Below are 21,742 nucleotides of genomic sequence, written 5' to 3'. Positions count from 1 at the left end.
TTAATTAAAAATAAATTTAAAAACCCTCTAGGACCAAGTAGTCCTACTTCAGGATTATGTAAAATGTTTAAAGAAGAATTAGCACAGTCCCATACACAATCTTTTGGAAAGTCACTTCCCAGTTTACTTTAGGAAACTAGTTACTATTCAACACCCAAACAGACAGTAAAGAAAGAAAACCACAGAAAAACACTATCCTCCATGAACACAGTTAAAAAAAAAAAAAAAAAAAAAAAAAAAAATCCGTTAACAAAATGTTAGCAATGTCACTCATATATGAAAAAGAGATGCCCATTTATACACAAAAATTAGGTGGGGTTCATGTTAGGGAAGTAAGGTTGATTCACTATTCAAAAAGCAACTAATGTAAATCCATCATATCAATAGTGTAAAGAAGAAAATGTTACAAACATATCAACAGATAAAAGGGAACCTGACAAAAATTTAACTTTATTCAAAATACAGATTCTCAGAAACAACCTGTAGAGACTTCCTGAATCTTATAAAGTGCATACTATTTATAAAAGCCTACAATATACATACTTAATGGTAGAAATTCAATTCTTCCTAAGATCACGAGACAGCCTTTTCATCACTGCTATCCAACAGTGCTAGAACGACTGACCAATGGAGTAAGACAAGAAAAGGAAACTAACCACAAACAATTCAGAAAAGAATAGCTAGGGCTTTCCCTATTTACATATTCAAGAATATCCACAGAGTCTGGTTGGAGAGGAGAGAGCCAAGGAATAGCAGATTAAAGTTTATAACTAACAAAACACAGATGAAATGTGTACTGTAAGGAGGCAATGCTAACAAAAGAAAAGCAAATTTAAATAAATGGACACATACTGTGTTCCTAGAGTGGAAAACTCAAAACAGTAAAAATTTCAATTCTCCCCCAAGGTTTAACACAATTCTTATTAAATTCCCAGCAACACTTTTCTGTAGACATAGAAAAGATTTAGATTTCATCAGGAATAGTGAAATAAGGAGCTCCACAACCCTCTTCTCTATAAAACCAATGAACAATCCTAAAACAGTCAAAATTAACTAAATGTTCGTAGCAAACCTGGAAACGTTAACTAGCCAAACCAAATCCACGATGAATCTTGGTAAAAGTTGTAAGCTTTGTAAAGTTCTAAACATGCCCCATTCCCAAACCTATCTCGTTTCCCCACTTCTACCATATCCTCGATAATAACCCACGTGATAGCAAAAGTCAGCAACCCAACAACTTTAGGAGAACTGTCATTATCTGTTCTGTATGGCAGTTTCCTAGAAAACAGTATTGTCTTTATCCAGTCTAACTCACAGCTTACTCAGTACAAAACAATTTTGTTCCTGAACATACTTGTCAAAATCAATCAGCAGAATTACTGTCATAGCTGCTTGAAGAGAGATAAGAATAACATTTGTAGCAAACAACAAGCAAATCAAATATCTTAAAGAGACACTGGGACTGAGTTGTTCAATTAGGCCTCTGGAAGCTTCTGGCATCCTGAGTGGTACCTATATAAACAGGACTGTGAATAACCAGGGTGACCTGAACTCTCATCTGTTTCACCTTGACTTTTATAAAAACAGGAAGTGAAGGCTGGAACAGATGTGTGTATTTGCAATAGAAATGATCCCAAGTTTATTATAATCGAGGCAACACTTTAAAAAAAAATGACTGGAAATTAACAAACAGAACATGACTGAACTCTGTGCTGAGGGCATAGACCAACACATCCACTCTCCAAAGTCTGGCACACATAATGGTTCCAGGCATGTAAAGAAATCTGTCCAGTTGTGAGAAGACTAACCCAACGTTGACTTAAAAGCCAATAAACACTACTTTAAAGACTGAGGAAAGCCACTGGATAATCACTAACATCATTAATGAGGCTGAAGATGTAACTCAGTGCTACAGGCTTGCCTGGAGTAGGAACCTAGGTTCAAGACTTCGTATTACAAACAAGCAGACACTCATCATCTTTGAGTAAGAACATCATGTTTTTGTGAAAGAAAGAGAACGGAGTTTTAGACTTGCCACATTTTGTTACATAAACTGTGCACTTTTGACCAAAAACCAAAAATGGTTAATACAGTCTAAGAAATAAGAAAGTTTGGCACCCACACAGGGAAGAAAACACAAAACAACAACAAAACAGTCAACAGAAAAAAAACATCAGAACAAGCCCAGAAATGGACTCAGAGAAGACTAAAGACTTTATTTAAAACATCTATTTATATTTTACAAATGTAAGAAAACTGTATCTAAAAAGAACAATAGCTTCACTGAAGAGACAGTATCAATGAATACAGACACTAGAAACAAACAACACAAAAACCAGGCAATAAGAAATTTGGAACTGAAAGTGTTCCAATCAAAACAAGGATTAGTTAGAGGGACTCAAAGGCAAATCTAAAAAAGCCTAACAAAGAATAAGTAAACTAAACAAAGTCAACTGAGATTATGCAGTTTGAAAACAAAAAGGAAAAATGAACATATCTGTAGAGACCTGTGTTTTATCAAACATGCAAAACAGTATTTCAGAAGATGAGGAGGTAAAAAGAATATGAGAAGAACAAATAGCCCCGAATTTTCCAACTTCACAGAAAACCACTAAACTCATGAATTCTAAGCAGGATAAACTCAAGGAAAGTCTCATAAAGAAGCAAGACAAACATGAAAACTGAAGACAGGGTGGAGGAAGTGCCTAAATTGGCAGAGTGAGTGCCTAGCACGCATGAAGTACCATGTTCTATCCTAAACACTGCGTAAACCCAGAGTGGTGGTACACACCAGAGACAGGAGACGCCAAAGTTCACGATTATCATGGGCTAGGTACACAGTAAGTTCAAGAAAAAGACATATTTAAATTCTCATTAAAAGCCTCCTCAAAGTTAGGTAAAAGTACATGCCAGCAATTGTGAAGACTTGATTTTGAACCCTGTGGTGATCTGAATTGTGTGTTTGAATGCTTGGCCCATAGGGAGTAGCATTACTAGGAGGTGTAGCCTTGTTGGGGTAGGTGTGGCCTTGGAGGAAGTGTGTCAATGTGAAGGCAGGCTTTGAGGTCTCCTTTGCTCAAGCTACACCCAGTGTGACACAGAGCTGCTTCTGCTTCCTGCAGATCAAGATGTAGAACTCTCTGCTCTTTCTCCAGCACAATGTCTGCCTGCGTGACGTCATGCTCCCCACCTTGATGATAAAGAACCAAACCTTTGAAACTGTAAGCCAGCCCCAATTAAATATTTTCCTTTATAAGAGTTGCCACGAACAGGGTGTCTCTTCAGTTATAAAACCCAAACTAAGACAGTCCCCAAGTCCTACATGGTAGAAGGATGGAAATGACTCCCACAAGTTCTCTGATCATTACACACCTATCATGGCACATAATACACACACACACACACACACACACACACACACACACACACACACGAGTTGAATCGATGAGTAAATGTGAAATAACAGAAACAGAAAATTCATTAAGTCAAATAAAAAGCATCACAAAAACCCTTACCAACATACTGGATTAAGGGAAGTACAGAAGAATATCGAGACTTGAACACAGGGCAGAGGAAACTGGAATACTTAAGACAATTAAGAGTTTGAAAACAGAAGGTACAAACAACATTCAAGGGCTATGGGGTATTATGACAAAACACCAAATCATGATCATAAAAGAATAACTTCATGCCAAAAGCATAGAAAACTGATGGGGGATGTTCCTCTGTATGCTCTGAATATATGTTCCTCTTAATGGTTGATGAATAAAGCTGTTTTGGACAATGGACAGGCAGGATGTAGCCAGGCAGGAAGTACAGATGGGGCTACAGACTAGGAGAATGCGGGGAAGAGGAAAGCAGAGAGGAGTCACCAGGGAGACTCCATGTAGCTACAGGGAAGGTAGAATACAAGGGTATTCTCCAGCAAGATAAGGCCATGTGGAAATACAGACATTAATATTTATGGGTTAATAATTAAGAGAGAGGTAGCCAGTAAGAAGCCTAAGGCATCGGACAACAGTTTATAATTAATATAAGCCTCTGTCTGTTTATTTGGGACTAAATGGCTGTACGACCTGGTGAGACAAAAACCTCCTATCTACAGAAAATATTTTCAACAAAATCATAACAGAAAATTTCTGAAATCTAGATGCAGATACTGATCCAGGTATAGAAGGCATTTAGAACACCAAATGGATTATAATTAAAACACTTAATGTACAGAACAAAGAAAGTATATTGAAAGCTGCAAGAGAAAAACACCAATCACATGGAGTGGCAGGCTCACTAGAAAAACAATATATTTTCCAATAGGCTGGGAGGCTCTGAAAGACAACACGTGCCAATCCACTCTACTAGACACAGCTAAACAATCTGTCCCATTTTAAGGAAAAAGACAAGCATTCTACAAAAAAAAAAACCAAAACAAACAAACAAACAAACAAAAAAACACCCAAAACAACAAAAGGCTAAAGGAATTTATGACTAATGTAGCTCCAGGAAAGATGACTGAAGGGATCCTTCAGACTAAAGAGAAAGACAGCATGAGTACACTGCTACAAAGAAGAAGCTACCAGAAATAGCAGTGAGGTAAACAAGGAATAGGAAAACACCAAACACACAAAATCAACAAAATGCCAATATAGGCCTTCCAATAAAAACTGAATATAATGGTGCCATTTCCTCAATCAAAAGACCAGAGACAAGTAGCTGGATTGAAATGCAAGATTCAAGGACTGCTAAGGGTTCAATGGGTAAAGGTGCCAAGCTAAAAACCCATATGATGGGAGAAAACCAACTCCTACAAGTTTTTTTTCTGACCTATATACATATGCTGTAGTACATGCACATAAATATTAAATAGATAAATGTAATTTTAAAATTAAAGAACCATTCTAGTCATAAAGGCTACATTTAGTGATCTTATAGCAATATAACTAGCATTTTGCACGGTATACAAAACCACCACCACAGCCCACACCTTAAATTCTGAATATGGGAAGCTGGAGTATAGTAGAACCCTAGCTTCACTCCCTACCACTCCAGTCCCTAAAGCAATCACCTATCTATGGAATTAAAATAGTAAAATTCTCTAAGCAATCTTAGCCAAATGATAACACTAAAGATTACAACATTTGAAGCCAGGTGTGGTGGCTCACACCTTTAATCCCTGCACTCAGGAGGCAAAGGCAGGCTGATCTCTGAGGCCAGTGTGGCTTACAGGACAGCCAAGGCTATATAGAAAAATACTGTCTTGAGTAGAACAGACAGATAGACAGACAGACAGAGAAATAATAAAAATTACAGCATTTTAACCAAACCAAACCAACCAACTAACCAAAAACACCATAAAACATATGAGATGTAGCCACATGAGTATCTTTTGAGGAATTTCCTCCAATTATCTTTTGGACATCTTCTACTACACTTACAAATCTTAGTTTCCCTCACAGAGAAACTAACAGAATAAAGAGGATTTTGGATAGTTTCCAAGCAATTACAATAACTATTTGTCCCCACCTGAAAACAAGTTATGGTAAGTTAAGGTAATCAACTTTCTGGTAGAGAGTCTTACATGTCTATCCTTCCGTTCTATAAGGTCTTGCCTTTGTTTGCATTTCTGAGATGCTTCCTTAATCTCAGTTGCCTGCAAGATTGAACCAGAAAGGAAAGGTTAATTAACAACTCAATTAAGGCAATTATATGGTCCCATCCATCCAAATATTAGGTGAATCAATACACAACACTTTTCCATATTAGAATTCAAAACAAGTTCATAATTATCACCAAAATTACTAATGGTAATACTAAAGAGTGGGTGTAGCAATACATGTACATATATTTGTTTCTACATATTTGTTTTCATATGATGTTTGGTCTGACTTTGAAAACAATTTGATGACTAGACATTTTGTCTTCCTATGTGAAGAAAACAAGACCAGGTAACCCTTAAATGACAGCATGAGCATTTACAATACAATGTGTTTGAATTCAGAGCCAATGGCTTCTATCATTACAGCGCCTCTCTGGACTTTGGGGAAAAGCAATGAGTGTTAGAAAGGTTTCTACTGAAAAAGAGAGGTGTAAGAATATGGTGAATACAATTAACTATTTATTCCTATTACATGATTTAGAGTAATTTTAAAATACACAGACTGATATGATGTGCCACTTCATGAGCTGCAGGCACCTCTTCAGGAAGAGTTCTAAAATATTATGTATGGACCATGTACATTTCTACATAAGCATGGGCTCATAGAGTTTTTGGAGACGCCAATCTACCCAGCAACAATCATTTTGAAGTTTCTTTAGGGTAGTAATTCTCTAATTGTAACAATAACAAGCTCTTGAAAATCATAATTAATTCCTAAAGAACCTGAGGAATACAAGCTGAAAGTGAACCCTAGAAAATACTTTCAAAGACATGAGAAGTACTTATTTTGTCTAAGTTAAATAAAATTCAGACAAACCAAAGCTGAACAACACAGTACCTTTTCTTTGATTCGAGTTTCCAAAGTACGACGCTGCCTTTCAATCTCCTCAATTCGGCGTGTCATAGGGATTTGCCCTTCTTTAAGTTTTCTGACTTCTTCCTTCACTCGGTCACGAACTAGCTTCACACCTTCATATTCCTGCCGGACATTCTCATACTCCTTGTATATTATTCAAGAAACAGAAATTAATACATCAAGTACTTTAACACATACTAAAGCCAAAGTATAAGTAGTGATTTTCTTTTAAAAACTTATTAATAAAGATTAAGGAATAGGTAAACAAAACAAAACTATCAATTTTCAAAGGTAAAAATTGGTTCAGAAGAAAAAAAAAAGAACCCAAAAAGAAATATGTAGCAGCTACTAGCTTAACAAAAACAATGTCTGGGCCAGAGACATGCTTAGCAAGTAAAGGCACCTGGTATTAGGCCTGTTGACAAGAGTTAAATTCCTGGGGCTCACATGGTGAAATCAAGAACAACCTCCTACAAAAAGGGGTGTCACTCCAGAGGAATTAGCCAAATATTTGCTGAATAACAAGAAAAGAGAATGTTAAAGTAGATATAAGAGTGAATAGGGGTTGGGGAGGCTGGAGAGATGGCTCAGCAGTTGAATGCTTCCTGCTCAGATGACCCAGTACACTCAAGGGGCAGTTGAAACTCAGCACTCCAGCTCTAAAGGATCATATGTCTTCTGGCTTCCTTAGGTACAGCACTTATGTACATAGCACAACCCCAATTAAAAATAAAAAAATCTTTTGCAAAAAGTGAATGAAATAAAGCAAAAGAGAGAAAAAAAAATAAACTCTACAAATTTTAAATAAAAAAGATTAAAATCAATCTCTTAAAAAAGAAAGAATTGGGGGCTGGAGAGATGGCTCAGGCAGGGCTTAAGAACATTCATTGCTCTTCTAGATGACCTAGGTTCAAGTCCCAGCACCCACATGGTAACTCACAAATATCTGTAACTCCAGTTCCAGGCAATCTGACACCATCAAACAGACATACATGCAAGTAAAACACCAATGCACGTAAAAATACATAAATCTTTAAAAATAGGAGAAGGAATTAAAATACTTCAAATGATATAGTGAAAAATAATAAACAGGAAAAATGCAATAAGATATAGAAAGGAGAAAAGTTAAGAATAATGAAATTGTAAAACCTGGTTGGAGGAAGAAAGAGTGCCGTAAGTATATGGTCATGCTAGGCAGTGGTAGTCCTTGCCTTTAATCCCAGAACTCGGGAAGCAAAGGCAGGCAGATCTCTGTTGAGTTTGAGGCCAGCCTGGTCTACAGAGTGAGTTACAGGATAGCCAAGGCTGTTACAAAGATACCCTGTTTAGAAAAATAAAAAACAACAACAACAACAAAAAACAAACAACCCCCCCAAAACCCAAAACAATGTATGTATGTATATGTATACACACACACACACACACACACACACACTCACACACACTTATATGTATACATGGGTGTATACATATGGTCATACCTTACTTTCACACTAATAACTGTTTCTACTAAAGACATGGAACAAACACTAGGAAAATTAGTTTTTCCATCCATTAAGTAATGTTATCAGGGGAATCCACTATTCATTCCAAACTGGTCATAGGCAATAAATTTGTGTCATATTGTAAACAGAAGTATAGCAGAGTTAGGAAAATTACAAAGTATGAGAAGACAGTAAGATATTTTAATTACAAGTGGCACACCTCAACTGAATTCTTATTGACCTTACTAGGGACACACACACACAAATATTTTCAGTGGCACTGAGGACTGATCCCAGGACATCAAGCATGCTAGGTAAGCACTCTGGCAATGAGCAATGGCCCTTGCCTCCCCAATTTTATTTTTAATATGAATAAACAAATACTTTAGTTCATTAACATTAAGGAGAAAAGCAAAGATCTGTTAAGGACTTAAAAACTGAAGAATTAACAACAGTGACACAATATTTGCTATGTGCTAATTAGCATGTATCAAATAAAGAATTAGAAAAACACTTAGTCATGACATTTAATGTAAACTTTAAAAACAGTAGCTAACTTGAATACAAAGTGAGTGCCTACTTATAAAAAGGGACTTGGTAAGTACTCAGTCACTACATTCATGGGTTTTGTTTTGGTTGTCAACTTCAGACAACCTACTGTCATCTGAGAATAACCCTCAATTGAAAAACTGCCTCCATCAAACTGACCTACAGTTTTTTACATTATGATTGCTGTGGCAGGGCCCAGCCCACTGTGGGTGGTGCCATCTCTTGGGCAGGTAGCTCTGAGGAAATAAGATAGCAACTGACAAAGAGATGGGGAACAAGCCAGGAAGCAGCTGTACTCCATGGCCTCTGATTCTGTTTCTGTCTTCAGGCTTCTGCTTAGAGTTCTTGCCCAGACACCCCTTGAGAATCGAGCATGATTATAAGCTGAAATAAACACTTTCTTCTCACAGCAATAGAAAGCAGCAACCTGAGATAGTTGAAGAGTCACCCACCTATTGTTACCCCAGATAGTTAACACTTACCACCCATGGTCTTTTTGCCTCAAGCATCTCAATTAAATCTAAATGTCGTTTTCGTTCATAGAATCTTTCCACATCTTGTTTGTATCTTTCATTTCTCTGAACCATCTTCTCAAGGTATTCAGTTTTCTCTTTGCAAGAGGTCTAAAATAAGTATTTGTTGACAATTGGTTTAAATTAAAATATGGGGAAATCAAATTTTTTTTTAACAATGAAACACAATATAACCAAAATTTCACAAAAAGAATACTGTAGAAATTAAAGTAAATGAGGCTAGGAAGAATACTGGCCTGGAAGGCATGTGGTTCTGGATCTGATCACAAGCACTGTTTTAAACCAGCCTAGTGATACAACACATCTGTAACCTTAGTGCTGAGGAGGAAGAAGGAACATCACATGTTCAATGCCATTGTCAGCTACACAGAGTTAAAGGCCAGCCTGGGCTACAGAAGACTTTATCTAAAAGCAAGTGGGAAAACAAAAATAAACCAAAACAAAAAAACCCTTAGGTGAAAGTAACACTCATGCAGAAAGGTTCTGGTTCAAGGTTCTAAAATATATCAACTATGAGGAAGTCTTGTCAACATCTCTAAGCTTTGTCTAAAGATAAAAGAAGCAATTCACTTAATACAGGTTAAATATCTTTTATTTGAAATGCATAATACTAAAAGTGCTTCTACTTTTGAAGTATGTGAATGGATGCAACTACCAGTTAAGCATCTATAATCTGAAGCTCTAAAATACTCCTAAACTGAAGCTCTGTAGACATCCATATGCCATCTAGTATTTGAAGTTTAAAGCAGTTTAGATTTTAGTCCTGTCTGCCCAGATGAAAGCTTAATAAAGGCCATAAAAAATAGCATATAAATGCAAAGTAATATCAGGATTAGTATTCATGAATGCTTAGGACTTAAGGACTTTGAGATGACAGAAAGCTAAAATTAAATCTTTCTATTGCATATTAACAAACACAAAGATGCACCGAAGAGCCTTGAAGAAAAAATAAATACTTGTCACCCTCAGTGGGTGGGAGGTAATTTAGAAATCTATTTCAAATGGAAATATTAGACTGGTGCAAAATAAGACAAAAGAATTGAAGGAGTACCAGACACAGAACTGAATAATCACAAAAATCTTGAACCAATTCCTTTTGATGAAGCCAACAAAACTAATGTCTTATTAATAAAATACTTATCATAGACAGTTATACTTAAAGAGAAGGCACACTTTGATTTTTAATTCTAAAAACATACTGCTTTAAGATCTAAGGATCCAGAACTAGAACCATTAACTAAACCATATTTAAACATGATAGGTAATACAATTCTATGTATCAATTTATTAAAGATAAAAATTAAAAATTAACACTTCAGCTAATTCTACAACACCAGCTGATCCTATAATTTTGCTTATACTGTTTATTTGAAAAGTGAAGAAAAATTAAGAAAAAATACCTCAAGAGTCATCAACAGAAGTGTTTTTAAACACCACATCCTTATCTTCTGTAATACTCAAATCCTTACACAGTGCCTAGCACATGACAGCTGTTTCATTGGTACCAAATGAAAGAAAAATGTACTTTCCTATGAAAAAGTTCCTTAAAAACCCAACTGGTGACATGTATTTACTGAAACAATCAAATATTTCAAATTTCATAAAATCAAAATCATTCTCACTTTCTGCCACCAGTTGATGTTGGAAATACAAGATGGGGTGAAAAAAAAAAAAATCAACCACAATTATGAATTTACTCAATATACCGAAATACTACCCATTCTTGCACATTTTGAGACAACAGAATCAGTAAATGACAACAGAAATGAGTTGTTTATTTTAAATACCTCCAGCTGTTTTTCCTTCTCTCTGAAGTTTTTGAGTTCACAGTGGTATCTGTGCATCTCTGGTGGACCAATTGACTTCTCAGTAGCTTCAAGTAGTTCAATTTTGCTGAGCTTAGCAAATTCTCCAACTTTGTCCTACAGCACCAAAATTAAGTATTAGCAACTATCATCCATAAATACCTTTAAAATACATTAAATTTACCAAAATGAGTCTCATTTAAAAAAATGGATCTTATTTTTTAAAAAAATCTTGAGATAGGAATCTTCATATAATCTTTACTATATACTGTGTTTCAAAAACAACAGCATGTTTTTTTATAATCTTCAAAGAATGTTTGTGTCACTATTCCTAGGTAGAAATGTTTATACAAACAAACAAGTTGGAAATAAAAGCAAATAGTCTTCCAGACTAAAATGATCACTAACAATTACAGGAATGGGGAAAAATTTAAAACATCTCTGTATAGAGATAATGTGACATGAACAGATAACTATAAAACTTTCAAATTTTAAATCTGCATTTAATTTGGACTTATTAAATCAAATCATTATGCTTGTGAAGAAAATAAGCTATAGTGTAGTCACTAGCAACATTAAAACAAAAAGTATGTGACTATAAATTTAAATGTGGATTACCAGGACTTTTAAAAAGTTCTTTAAAATGTTTCTTTTATATCACTGTTTATATGTGTGTATCTATGTGTGGGTTTGTGCATGTGAAAGCAATGTCCATGGAGTCAAGGAAGCAGCATAAAATCCACTAGAGCTCGAGTTACAGGTAGTTGTAAACTGCTGTATGTGGGTGTTGGCAACCAAATTCGGGTCTTTGAAAGACCAGCATATACACTTAACAACTGAGCCATCTCTTCAGACCAGGATATTTTATTATTAATAAATAAAAATATTACTAGACTTTAGAAAGTCCACCTACACACAAAAGAATTTTATCTTAACCAAATTATTTCATGCAAATGTATTAAAAGTTGTTCATTAAGCTGGGTGTGATGGTTCATGCCTTTAAATCCAGGACTCATGAGGCAGAGACAAGCACATCTCTGAATTCAAGGCTAGCTAGGCTAGCTAGAGCAAGTTCTAGGACAGGCAGGGTTACAGGGAAATCCTCTCTTCAAAACAAAACAACAAAAAGTTCTTCATTAACTGTGGCTTCTTAGGATCAGCTATGTCTGCCTGAACAAGCCAATTAATATGTATTATTTAAATATCCTATTTATTTTTATTTTGTGTGCATCAGGGTTTTGCCTGCATGTATGTCTGTGTGAGGATGTCAGATCTTGGAATTACAGACAGTTGCTAGCTGCCATGTGGGTGCTGGGAACTGAACCCAGGTCTTCTGGAAAAGCAGTCAGTACTCTTAACCTCTGAGTCATCTCTCCTGTCCCAAGTCAGTTAATATTCTAACTAGAAATGGTTCATGAATCCCAGCACCTAATTAGCAATGAACAATTAAGTTGTTGGCTTCTGGGAGAGGGAGAATCAGCTTTCTTTATGGCTATGGCTTCTGGTACATTAACCAGTGCAATGCCCAAATCACGGAGTATCTGCACAGTACAAATTGGACTCCATGGGTTATTACAAAAAAATTAAAAATGACACAAAGTTGGGAGTAGATGGGGAGGTGGAGTTGGAGGGATCTTGAAGGAGTTAAGGGGAGAAAGTAGGGGTAATTATGATCAAAACACATTGTATGAAATTTCAAAGGATTAATAAAAATATTTTAAAGACCCTGTTCCTTGAAAAATGTCAAAGTTTGTAAATGAAGTACTGCTTCTACTCTGTACTTTAAGTACCCATCTCATGGGGTGGGGAGATAGCTTAGTGATAAAGTGCTTTCAAGTGTGAGGACAGACAAGAGTTTGGATCTCTAGTACTCAGCATGGCAACCTGCCTGTAATCCCACATTTATGGCAGAGATATGGAATCTTCTAGTCAAACTGAAAAGATCCTGTTGCTGACCACATCTTAATAAATAAAGCAGAGAGTAAGTGAGAAAAACATACAATGTCAACCTCTGCCTCTAATATGTGCACGCGTGTACTCAAATACTAATGCACACCACATAGATATACGTGAAAAAATATATAGTTTTAAAAACATTTTGTAACTTAAAATTATTAACATAATATATGGATGACTGAGGTTTACACGGCCTGAAGCACTACAATTATAGATATGTGTCATCATGCCACATGCCACAGTTAAGTTCTGAGTGCTATGCTCAATGTAAAGAGTAATACTATTCTTATTAATGGAAATTAACAGCATTAAGTGGTGGGATGCTTCCTTTTACAAAGAATTACAAATGTTAATGCTGCATTTGATACAAATACTATGCAATATCTCTTGAATAATATTTATGTTTTCTGTGGCATAAAGCCAAACATTCACCCCAAATTTTCCCATGTTCACTTGTATTTTCTCAGACCTGAGGCAGGAACTGGCATAGATTGCCCACTTGGATGTTTAAGGCTGCAACTTGTTCTTCCACTATTTTCTGGGTTACAGGTTTTTTGTTGATGAACCAAAAGGACTGATTTTTTATCACATCAATCTCACGGGTGATTATAAGATTTCCCGAAGTCCTGAACCTAATTAAAGAATAATTGAAGAGCTTTTATATTCAAAATACACATTGACTAAGGATAACATTTCTATTACTTTTCTTATATCCAAGGTTAAGAAATATTACTAAAATTTTATTTTTAGAACCCTTCCAAGTTAGAAGCCTTGGCTTTTTGTTTGTAATTATCCCACAATTGGCCATGTCAGTTACTATTTAGTTAACATTCAAAACTACTTAAATTGTTGAAATTAAAACAAGTGCCAATACTAATCACCAAACACATCAAGTTTACTTATCCTTTAAGCATTACACTATTCAGTCACATACACTCACTGCAATTTAAAAGAGATTAGTACATTAAAAGCTAATATAACATAATAGTCAGCAGAAACTTCCTCTATTTGGAAAATGCATGAATAAAAACTGACTTCCACATAGGAATTTCTCTAATAGAAACTCTGCCCAAAACGGTGAAATCATGGGTTGCTTACAATGTTCTCCATTCTGAATCCTGAGAGAACTATAAGTATAAGCCTATAAAGGACCGTTAAGTAAAACAGAATCTGAAAGAAGAGTATTTACTTATGTCATGCTTTCAGAAGTACTTGCTTCAACTGCCTGTTTATCCACCTTTGTCATAAGGGGATCAAAGCCAAGACTTAAAGCATATCAGGTTAGCTCTCCACCACTACCCTATATTCTAGTCCAAGTATTTCTTAACTGTCAAAAAGCCTTAAATTTTGTGAAAAACTACAATTTTTCTCTCCCTCTCTCTTGTGTGTTTGTTGTTTGAGACAAGGTCACAAGTAGTTCAGGCTGGACTTAAACTTTTATCTAGTGGAGGATGACCTTAAACTCCTGATTCTCCTGAATACCACACAACTCTTTACTCTCCTGCCTCTATTTCTTAAGTGCTAAAATTATGAAGTATATCATCAAACTTGGCTATAACGTTAGTGTATATTTTCAGTCATATACTTTTGTTCCATTACTCCGACTAAACTATAACTTTTAAAGAACTTTTCAAAACTATTTTTAAAATTTGTTTAAAAAACACAATAAAAATATTCACTTGCTTTATATATTCTTTAAATATGATTTTCTATATTTGCCACAATATTACATTTATATTCTTTCCCAACGTTACCAATAAAGTAAAAACACAAGCTGGAAAATTATACAGAGAAGGGATATTTTGGAAGATTTCACACTTACAGTTCAATTTCAACCAAGCCCTTGGAACATCCTCTCTTCACGAAAAACCCAACCTACAGTGTAAAAAGAATACATGAGCTACAGCAACAGTATTTCCAGACTAACAATCAGAGATCTAGAAAAGTCATTACTGTTCCTCAAATCAAGACTTTTTTTTTCAGTGACAACATGAATGTCCATCCTCACCATTTACCAGAAAGGCTAGGTCTCCATACTCCTCTTACACAATAGAAATCATGGATCACTTCAGTGCCAGGCAGTTAAGACTCTTACAAAGCTGGTTTCAGGGTGCTAGATGGAAGGGATGAAAATTTGGGCAATCCGGTCCCAGAGCCTATGTACTATGTACTCTCAGAAGAGTTTAAACCCCAGAGAGAACAAGTTCTACACTACAACCACAGAGCACTGCACCAAATCTATGACAGTGGCAGAGACCCACAGAGGTATATAGATTAAACATTAATACCACTCTAATAGTGCCTATCCTGTTTTAAAGACAGACCTGTCATCAAGTACCTTTTAAAAATGATTAATAAAATTATAATTTACATAGTAAAATAGACATCTGAACTAGTTCTTATTACTGTGAGCTTAAACACAACAGAGACTGAAGGCATGAAACATCAAACCAAATCTTAAGTTTGCTGTGGCTTCACTTCTTAGCATCTATCTGGTGGAGAGCCAGGAATATCAGAAGTTCAAGGTTACCCTCAATTATATACCAGCACTAGTCAGCTATTGCTACATGAGAACCTGTCTCAAAACTACAAAACAAGTAGGGAGGGGATGAATATGATCAAAATATATTGTATGTTATTATAAAAGAATAAATAAAAACATTAAAACAACACAAATAAGGACAAGTAGCAACAATACAAAATAAGGTGGGCACAGCATCATAAAATTTATATTTTAAAGTACTATAAAATATACAGAGAAGTAAATTTCAGAAAATCACCAACAATAGAAAAAAATTTAATCAGAATGTAGTGACCAGCAGAACAAGGGTTGGAGAGTCAAGAGTACTTGCATGCTTTCCTAAAGGATCTGAGATGTGTTTCCACATGGGTAGTTCACAACTAACTGTAAATCTGACACCCTCCTGTGGCCTCCACAGGACACCCCTAGCTCCACAACTCTTGTTTTGTTGTTTTTTAAAGACAGGGTTGGTTACTCTGTGTAGCTTTGGAGCCTGTCCTGGAACTCACTTTATAGACCAGGCTGGCCTTGAACTCAGAGATCTGCCTGCCTCTGCCCCCTGAGAGCTGGGACTAAAGGCATATGCTACCACTGCCTGGCCACATATAACTCATAAAACAAAATAAAAAGGAATGAGGCCTTGCAATAATTATTTTAATAATGATTTGTGATCATGACTGTAAATAAACTACCATTTATTATATGCTATTAAGATCAACTGGCAAGTTTCCAAATTCAATTGGTAACCCTGAAGTATATATTATACCCATTTTATAGATGATGAAATTAAGGATCAGAAAAATGGGGGAAGGGCATCTGTTCTCATACCCTGAGAATACTATCTTAAAATTTTACTATAGGTTCAAGTCACAACTCTGTCATGCACAAGTAAGTTATCTGGCCTTGGCTGGAGAGATGATTTAACATTGTTTACTTATGCAGAAAACAAGGACATCTTGCAAGGACCTAATTGTGCACTGGCTTGCAACAATTAAAATATCTGGTACTAATGAGGGGTAAAAATAGAAAGCAGTTTTTATTTAATATTAAATACCCATATAAATGATTTAGATTGTCCTTGTAGTAAAATTTTATACTAACATTTAAACAGAAATATATTAAAGTATTCTTGCTGAGAGCTTGGATCTCAATTAAATATTAAATATGTAGATACAGAAGGCCAACAGTCTGTATTTAAGAACCACTATACTCCAGGGCCTTCCTTAAAAAAACCCTACAACTCCAAGAAGAGATGTGATTTCTTTAAAATAAAACCAGCAGAACCCATTCTAACTGTACAGACTGAGAATGCAACCAAGTGCAGTGGTATACTCAAGAACCTGAAATGTAGAAACTGAATTGTTTCTAAAAACAGAGGGCCCTCAATTTTCTTAAAAACTTAGTATGTTAACTCACCTTATCTGCACGTCCCATGAATGCAGGTTTGCCTGCTAGTCCAAGGCAAATGGCACACACTATGCTGGACTTCCCTGTTCCATTAGCTCCAATAATCATATTCAGATGGGGTCCAGGAGAGACTTCACAGATATCATACGTTCTGAATTGTAAAGAGGTAAAGTCATTAAACAGAACCAAGAGGAAAGACTTCTCTCTGCAGGTGCATTTTCCGTTTTTCTGCAGCATCACTGCCCGCAACCCCTTTAAAATTCATTTGAAAGCTAGCTAACCTCATGAATATAATACTATATATTTTGGGGGTTAGGAGTGAGGTACTAAGGGTTCAACCCAGGGCCTTTTACTTTTACATGCTTCGTAAATACTTTATCATCCAACTATATCCTTAGCCCTCTAAGTTTTAAAAATCAACTTATAAAGGGAAACCTCTATCAATGGAAAAAACTAATAATGCATATGTAAAATAAGAACACAGGGACTGAGTATGGTGGTAGTCTTTAATTCCAGCATTCAGGAGGCAGGGGCAGGCAGATATCTGTGAACTTGAGGCCAGTCAGGGATACACAGAAAATCCTGTTGTCAAACAAACAAACAAACAAACAAACACACACACACAATACCCAAGTTTGAAACAATTTATCCTCTTTGGGGAGACTATAACAAAGCTACCTCACAAGTAAAATAATTAAAACAAATTTATACAAGAAGCCGTAGCTTTTTTCCTAATGTCTTAAAACTACATTAAAAGTTAAAACAATAGCCATTCTATTTTATAAATTCTAATATTTTATACTTTATTTATCTATATTTATCTATTAATGTTTAAAGCAATCTAACAGTTGTTACTCTTTTCAAATGACAAAAGATATATTATCAAATCAACAGCTTCATTTTATCATCAATTTAAAAAAAAGCTCGTCATTTCCTTTAATATACTGCAAGAAGATTCCAAGAATCTACAACAGGTTAGGCTTCAATAATTCTTGTTTCTCTGGGAGAAGGCAAAGAAGGCATGACCAGAGATCTGTAATGATTGCACGCATGCACCATGCTGTCTAGTACTCTCTCACGCTGTGAACAGCTTGTCCATACTTAAATGAGGTAAACATATTTAACTTATATTCAGTACCTATAAATTTCATATACTGCCTCTGTGAGCTTCTCATTTAAATGATTTTCTCCATATTTTTCAGATCTATTTTATTAATTTTTTTATCTGTTTAATCCTCATTTGTTGGGTACAGCTTTGGTAAGACATGAAGCAAACCACTTTGGCTTTCAAAATCCTTAATTGGAATTTATAAGTAATATTCCCTCTCTAAGTCTTTAGTGCTTAGGCTCAGGAACACCTAATTCCCCAAGATAAATGCCAGTGCTACTAACATGCTAAATAAATAAACAACACACACCAACTTTAATACTTAAAACTTTAAAAATCCCAGGTGATAGCAAAAATAAATATGTGACAAACAACTACATGAATATACATGAAACCTAGTATCACCTGTTTAAAAAAAAAAAAAAAAAAAAAAAAAAGCAAAGAAAAGCTAAAGGGCTGGTCTAGAGAGATAGTGCCATTGTCATGAGAGTTCATCCTCTTCCAGAGGCCCCAAGTTTGGTTCCTAGCCCCAACACAGGACAGCTCACAACCACCTATAACTTGCATTCCAAGGAGCATGATGTCCTCTTCTGGCTTCCAAAGGAATCTGTGATACACACACACACGAGGGGAAAATGATCTTTTGTAACTTAGTCCTAGTTTCAGCTTTCCTATCTCTGCTCAGAATCCTATGTTCTATTATATATTTCTCTTAATTTCTTGACTAATTTCTGCAATAGCCTAGAACTGTTTCCCTTCATTTTCAAGCCCACTAGACTTAGTTCATTCATAGCAAATTCATGTATTATTTCTAGTACATTTCTGAATTCTGTAAACCTAGCCTTCCTACTTGCTTATTACTTCTCAGCTTTTCTTGACTATTCTTGGTTGTCAACTTGTTTACATCTGGAATTAACTAAAACCCAAGCAGCTGGGTACACTTGAGGAATTTTTTTCTTAATTAATATCATTGGACCTGTGTGCAAAGACCCACTTTTAATCCAGATCACTTGAGGTGGGAAGATCCATCTTTAACCTGGGCTATACTTTCTGCTACCAGCCTCAAAAGGACATGGAAGGAAGAAGTTTGCTGTCTTTGCCTGCTTGCTTGCCCTCACTCTCACAAGCCCATTAATTCCTTCACTAGCATTAGAACTTGCTTGGGATTCTGGAACATACTGAGACATCCAGCCTCATGGACTAAACAGCTACTGTATTCTTGGACTTTCCACTGATAGACAGCAATTGTTTGACTAGCTGGACCAAAGCCTGTTAGTCATTCTAATAAGTGTCCTTTCTATATACACATATAGATTCATTCTGTAAGTTCTGCTCTTTTAAATAATAATCCTAATACACTCCCCAAACCATACCCAACTCTACATTTTTCAACTACTTTTTATTTTTGCTGTTTCTGTCAAAGCTTCCCTTCCTTGTTCCCCCTTGGTCTACAAAGTTTTCTTTTGTGCTGCTTTATCAAAGGGGCAACATTTTCCCAACTGCTAAGTATAGGAGGCTTCAGTCTCATTAGGATTCAATGGAGCTGGTATTTTTGAAGCAGTACTTTGACTTAGCTTCCCTGAAAGCAGTCCCCATGAGCTCTTCCTCTCACTCTTATAATAAACAGGCTTTTTATGCCTCGAATTTCTACTTCCTTTTGCGTAGTTTCAACAACTTCTGCAACATCAGAATCACCTATACATATGACTCCCAAGTCTGTGACTTTTTCACATTGCCTCTGAGCTCCAAGCAGTTATAAACTACACCTATAGAACATTTGTTTCTCTTAGATATCCCACAAGGAAGTTCAAGACACGGGCGTTCAACTGCATTCATCATTTATTCTCCCACACCAATCTCTCTTGGATAACACCAAGCAGCTAGCTGAAAGGGAGTCTTGGAAAGAACTAATGAACTACTGTTTTCATGCCTCACAATCTGTGGGCAGATCTTGTCATATTGCTCCTCTCACCTCCTACTATGTTCATCCTGTATTTCATTCTTTCTTCCATTTATTTACTTATTTAGGTTTTTCAAGGCAAGGTTTTTCTGTGGAACAGCCCTGGCTGTTGGAACTCACTCTGTAGACTAGGCTGGCATGAACTCACTGAAGTCTGCCTGCCTCTGCCTCCCAAGTGCTGGGATGAAAGGTGAGCGCCACTACAGCCCAGCTCTGTTTCTTGCTTTCATATTTGAAGTCTTCTTGCTTTCTGTCTAACACCCTCTGAAAATCATCCTACAGACTGCCTCCAGGTTGCTGACTGCCTTCAGGAGGAAACTGGAGTTTTTCTACACAGCAACAGACCAGAGGAGACAAAGGCTTCTGACCTCTAGCCACATATGTTCTTAACTTACAAACTGGCTTTCAGGCAATTCCTTCTTTGTACATCATCTTCCTGTCTTTTCAAATTTTAATACATCCTTCTCAGAGCGTCTCCTACCAAACCCTGGTTAGTTAAATTACAGCAGATACCTCATTTGAATAAGTTTGCCTTTCCTCATCTCTATTCAACTAGAAATTCGGCTACTAGAATCTATATAAACCTGGGCAAAAACACCACCTTTCAGCTTAGATCATCAATAAAGGAAGAAAACAGCAATGTGTAAATAAGACAGATGTGTACCTGGTACTAAGTGCTTGAAAAGAAAGGTAGTATTGCTACTAGAGTTCTGAATCTACATTAAAAAAAAATGTCCCCCCAACGAAGACGCTAAGATATTTTTGGTAACATTTAGAATCTACTTAACTAGTTGGGGCGAGGGCTGGGAAGAAATGTGGATCTGAAGGGTCAAGAGTCTGCAAGGGGGTACAAATCAGGGAATACGGACTCTAATCTCCAATCAATAACCATTACCACCTCATAGGCCCACTCAGAAAATGTTTACACATTCAAAATCTGCCACTCCGCTCTAACTGTTGCCTCCTGAGTTTTGTGAATTGCACAACTCCTCGGTAGACCACGACTGGCAGCTATTCTAGAAGACCTGGCCCTTTAGTATATCAGCTGACTGCATCCGATGCCTTCCAAAACCATTGGCGAGTGGATAAAATTTTTATATATATATATATATATATATATATATATATATATATATATATATATAAATCAGGCGACAGTTCTACTACAACTAACCCTGCCAGTCTCCACGGCCTAGGTAGGGACGGCCTCGGGGGAACCTGGCACGAGTTCCCCACCGCCCAGCACACCCCACGGCCCCGGGGCCTGTGTGCCGCTTGCTGCCGCCCAGGCGCGGCCTGCGGCCACTCACAAGAAGTTCTCCATGGCGATGCGGACGATTGAGCCCTCCACGAAGGGCCCGGATGGCCGCGGCAGAGTCGACGTCGGGTTCGAGTTCTTTTTCTTGCTCGGGACCTCAGAGGAAGCATCTCTGGGGAGAGCCCTCTTGGAAGCCTGGGGATTCACGGTCGCAGGCTTCCCACTCGGAGTCGCCATCCTGGCTTCCTCCGCGTTCTGCAGCGGCTTCCGTTCCCGGCGAGCCGCAGCCCAGGCTCCCGCGCTAACTGACCCCCTCCTGACCCCGCCCCGCGACCGCGCAGCGCCTGCGCAGTTCTACCCGGGAAAGCCGAGGCCCCGCCCCACCCCGCCCCAGCGCCCGCCCGCCGCAGAGCTTGGCCTGAGAGGCCAGGAGATGCTGATTACCTGTGCTTCTGGAAGGGCTGAGAGTCGAAAACAGCTTTCCGTAGGTTTTGGGGTTTTCTTCTCAGAGAACCTTAACTTTTGAGCAATATATGAACTGCAATTCCTATTTTGAAACCTACCTCGGCACTTCCCGTACTTGGGTCGCTTGCGAGTTTGCGATTGCTGCTCCCTGGAACCCAGGGTCATACCTGTCATTGGTTCTACACTG

At 37.0% G+C, this 21,742-nt stretch overlaps 1 protein-coding gene across 2 annotated transcripts in view; it reads right to left on the bottom strand.

The window, feature by feature from the left end:
* Positions 1-21,417, bottom strand: part of Smc5 (structural maintenance of chromosomes 5) — a 65,110-nt gene extending 43,693 nt beyond the window's left edge. For both annotated transcript variants that reach the window (XM_051200152.1, XM_051200153.1), the window contains exons 1-8: positions 21,143-21,417; positions 16,774-16,915; positions 14,659-14,711; positions 13,306-13,468; positions 10,863-10,997; positions 9,025-9,165; positions 6,492-6,653; positions 5,576-5,647 (exon numbers count right to left, since the gene is read on the bottom strand). In XM_051200152.1, the coding sequence (XP_051056109.1) occupies positions 5,576-5,647; positions 6,492-6,653; positions 9,025-9,165; positions 10,863-10,997; positions 13,306-13,468; positions 14,659-14,711; positions 16,774-16,915; positions 21,143-21,327 (1,053 nt within the window). In that variant the 5' untranslated portion in view covers positions 21,328-21,417. The remainder of the gene's footprint in view (positions 1-5,575; positions 5,648-6,491; positions 6,654-9,024; positions 9,166-10,862; positions 10,998-13,305; positions 13,469-14,658; positions 14,712-16,773; positions 16,916-21,142) is intronic.
* Between the last annotated feature and the right edge of the window lie 325 nt (positions 21,418-21,742).

The sequence above is a fragment of the Phodopus roborovskii genome, unplaced genomic scaffold (genome assembly GCF_943737965.1).
Source record: "Phodopus roborovskii unplaced genomic scaffold, PHOROB, whole genome shotgun sequence".
NCBI lineage: Eukaryota > Metazoa > Chordata > Mammalia > Rodentia > Cricetidae > Phodopus > Phodopus roborovskii.
The sequence above is the reverse complement of the archived record's forward strand: the minus strand, read 5'-3'. Positions and strand labels throughout refer to the sequence as shown.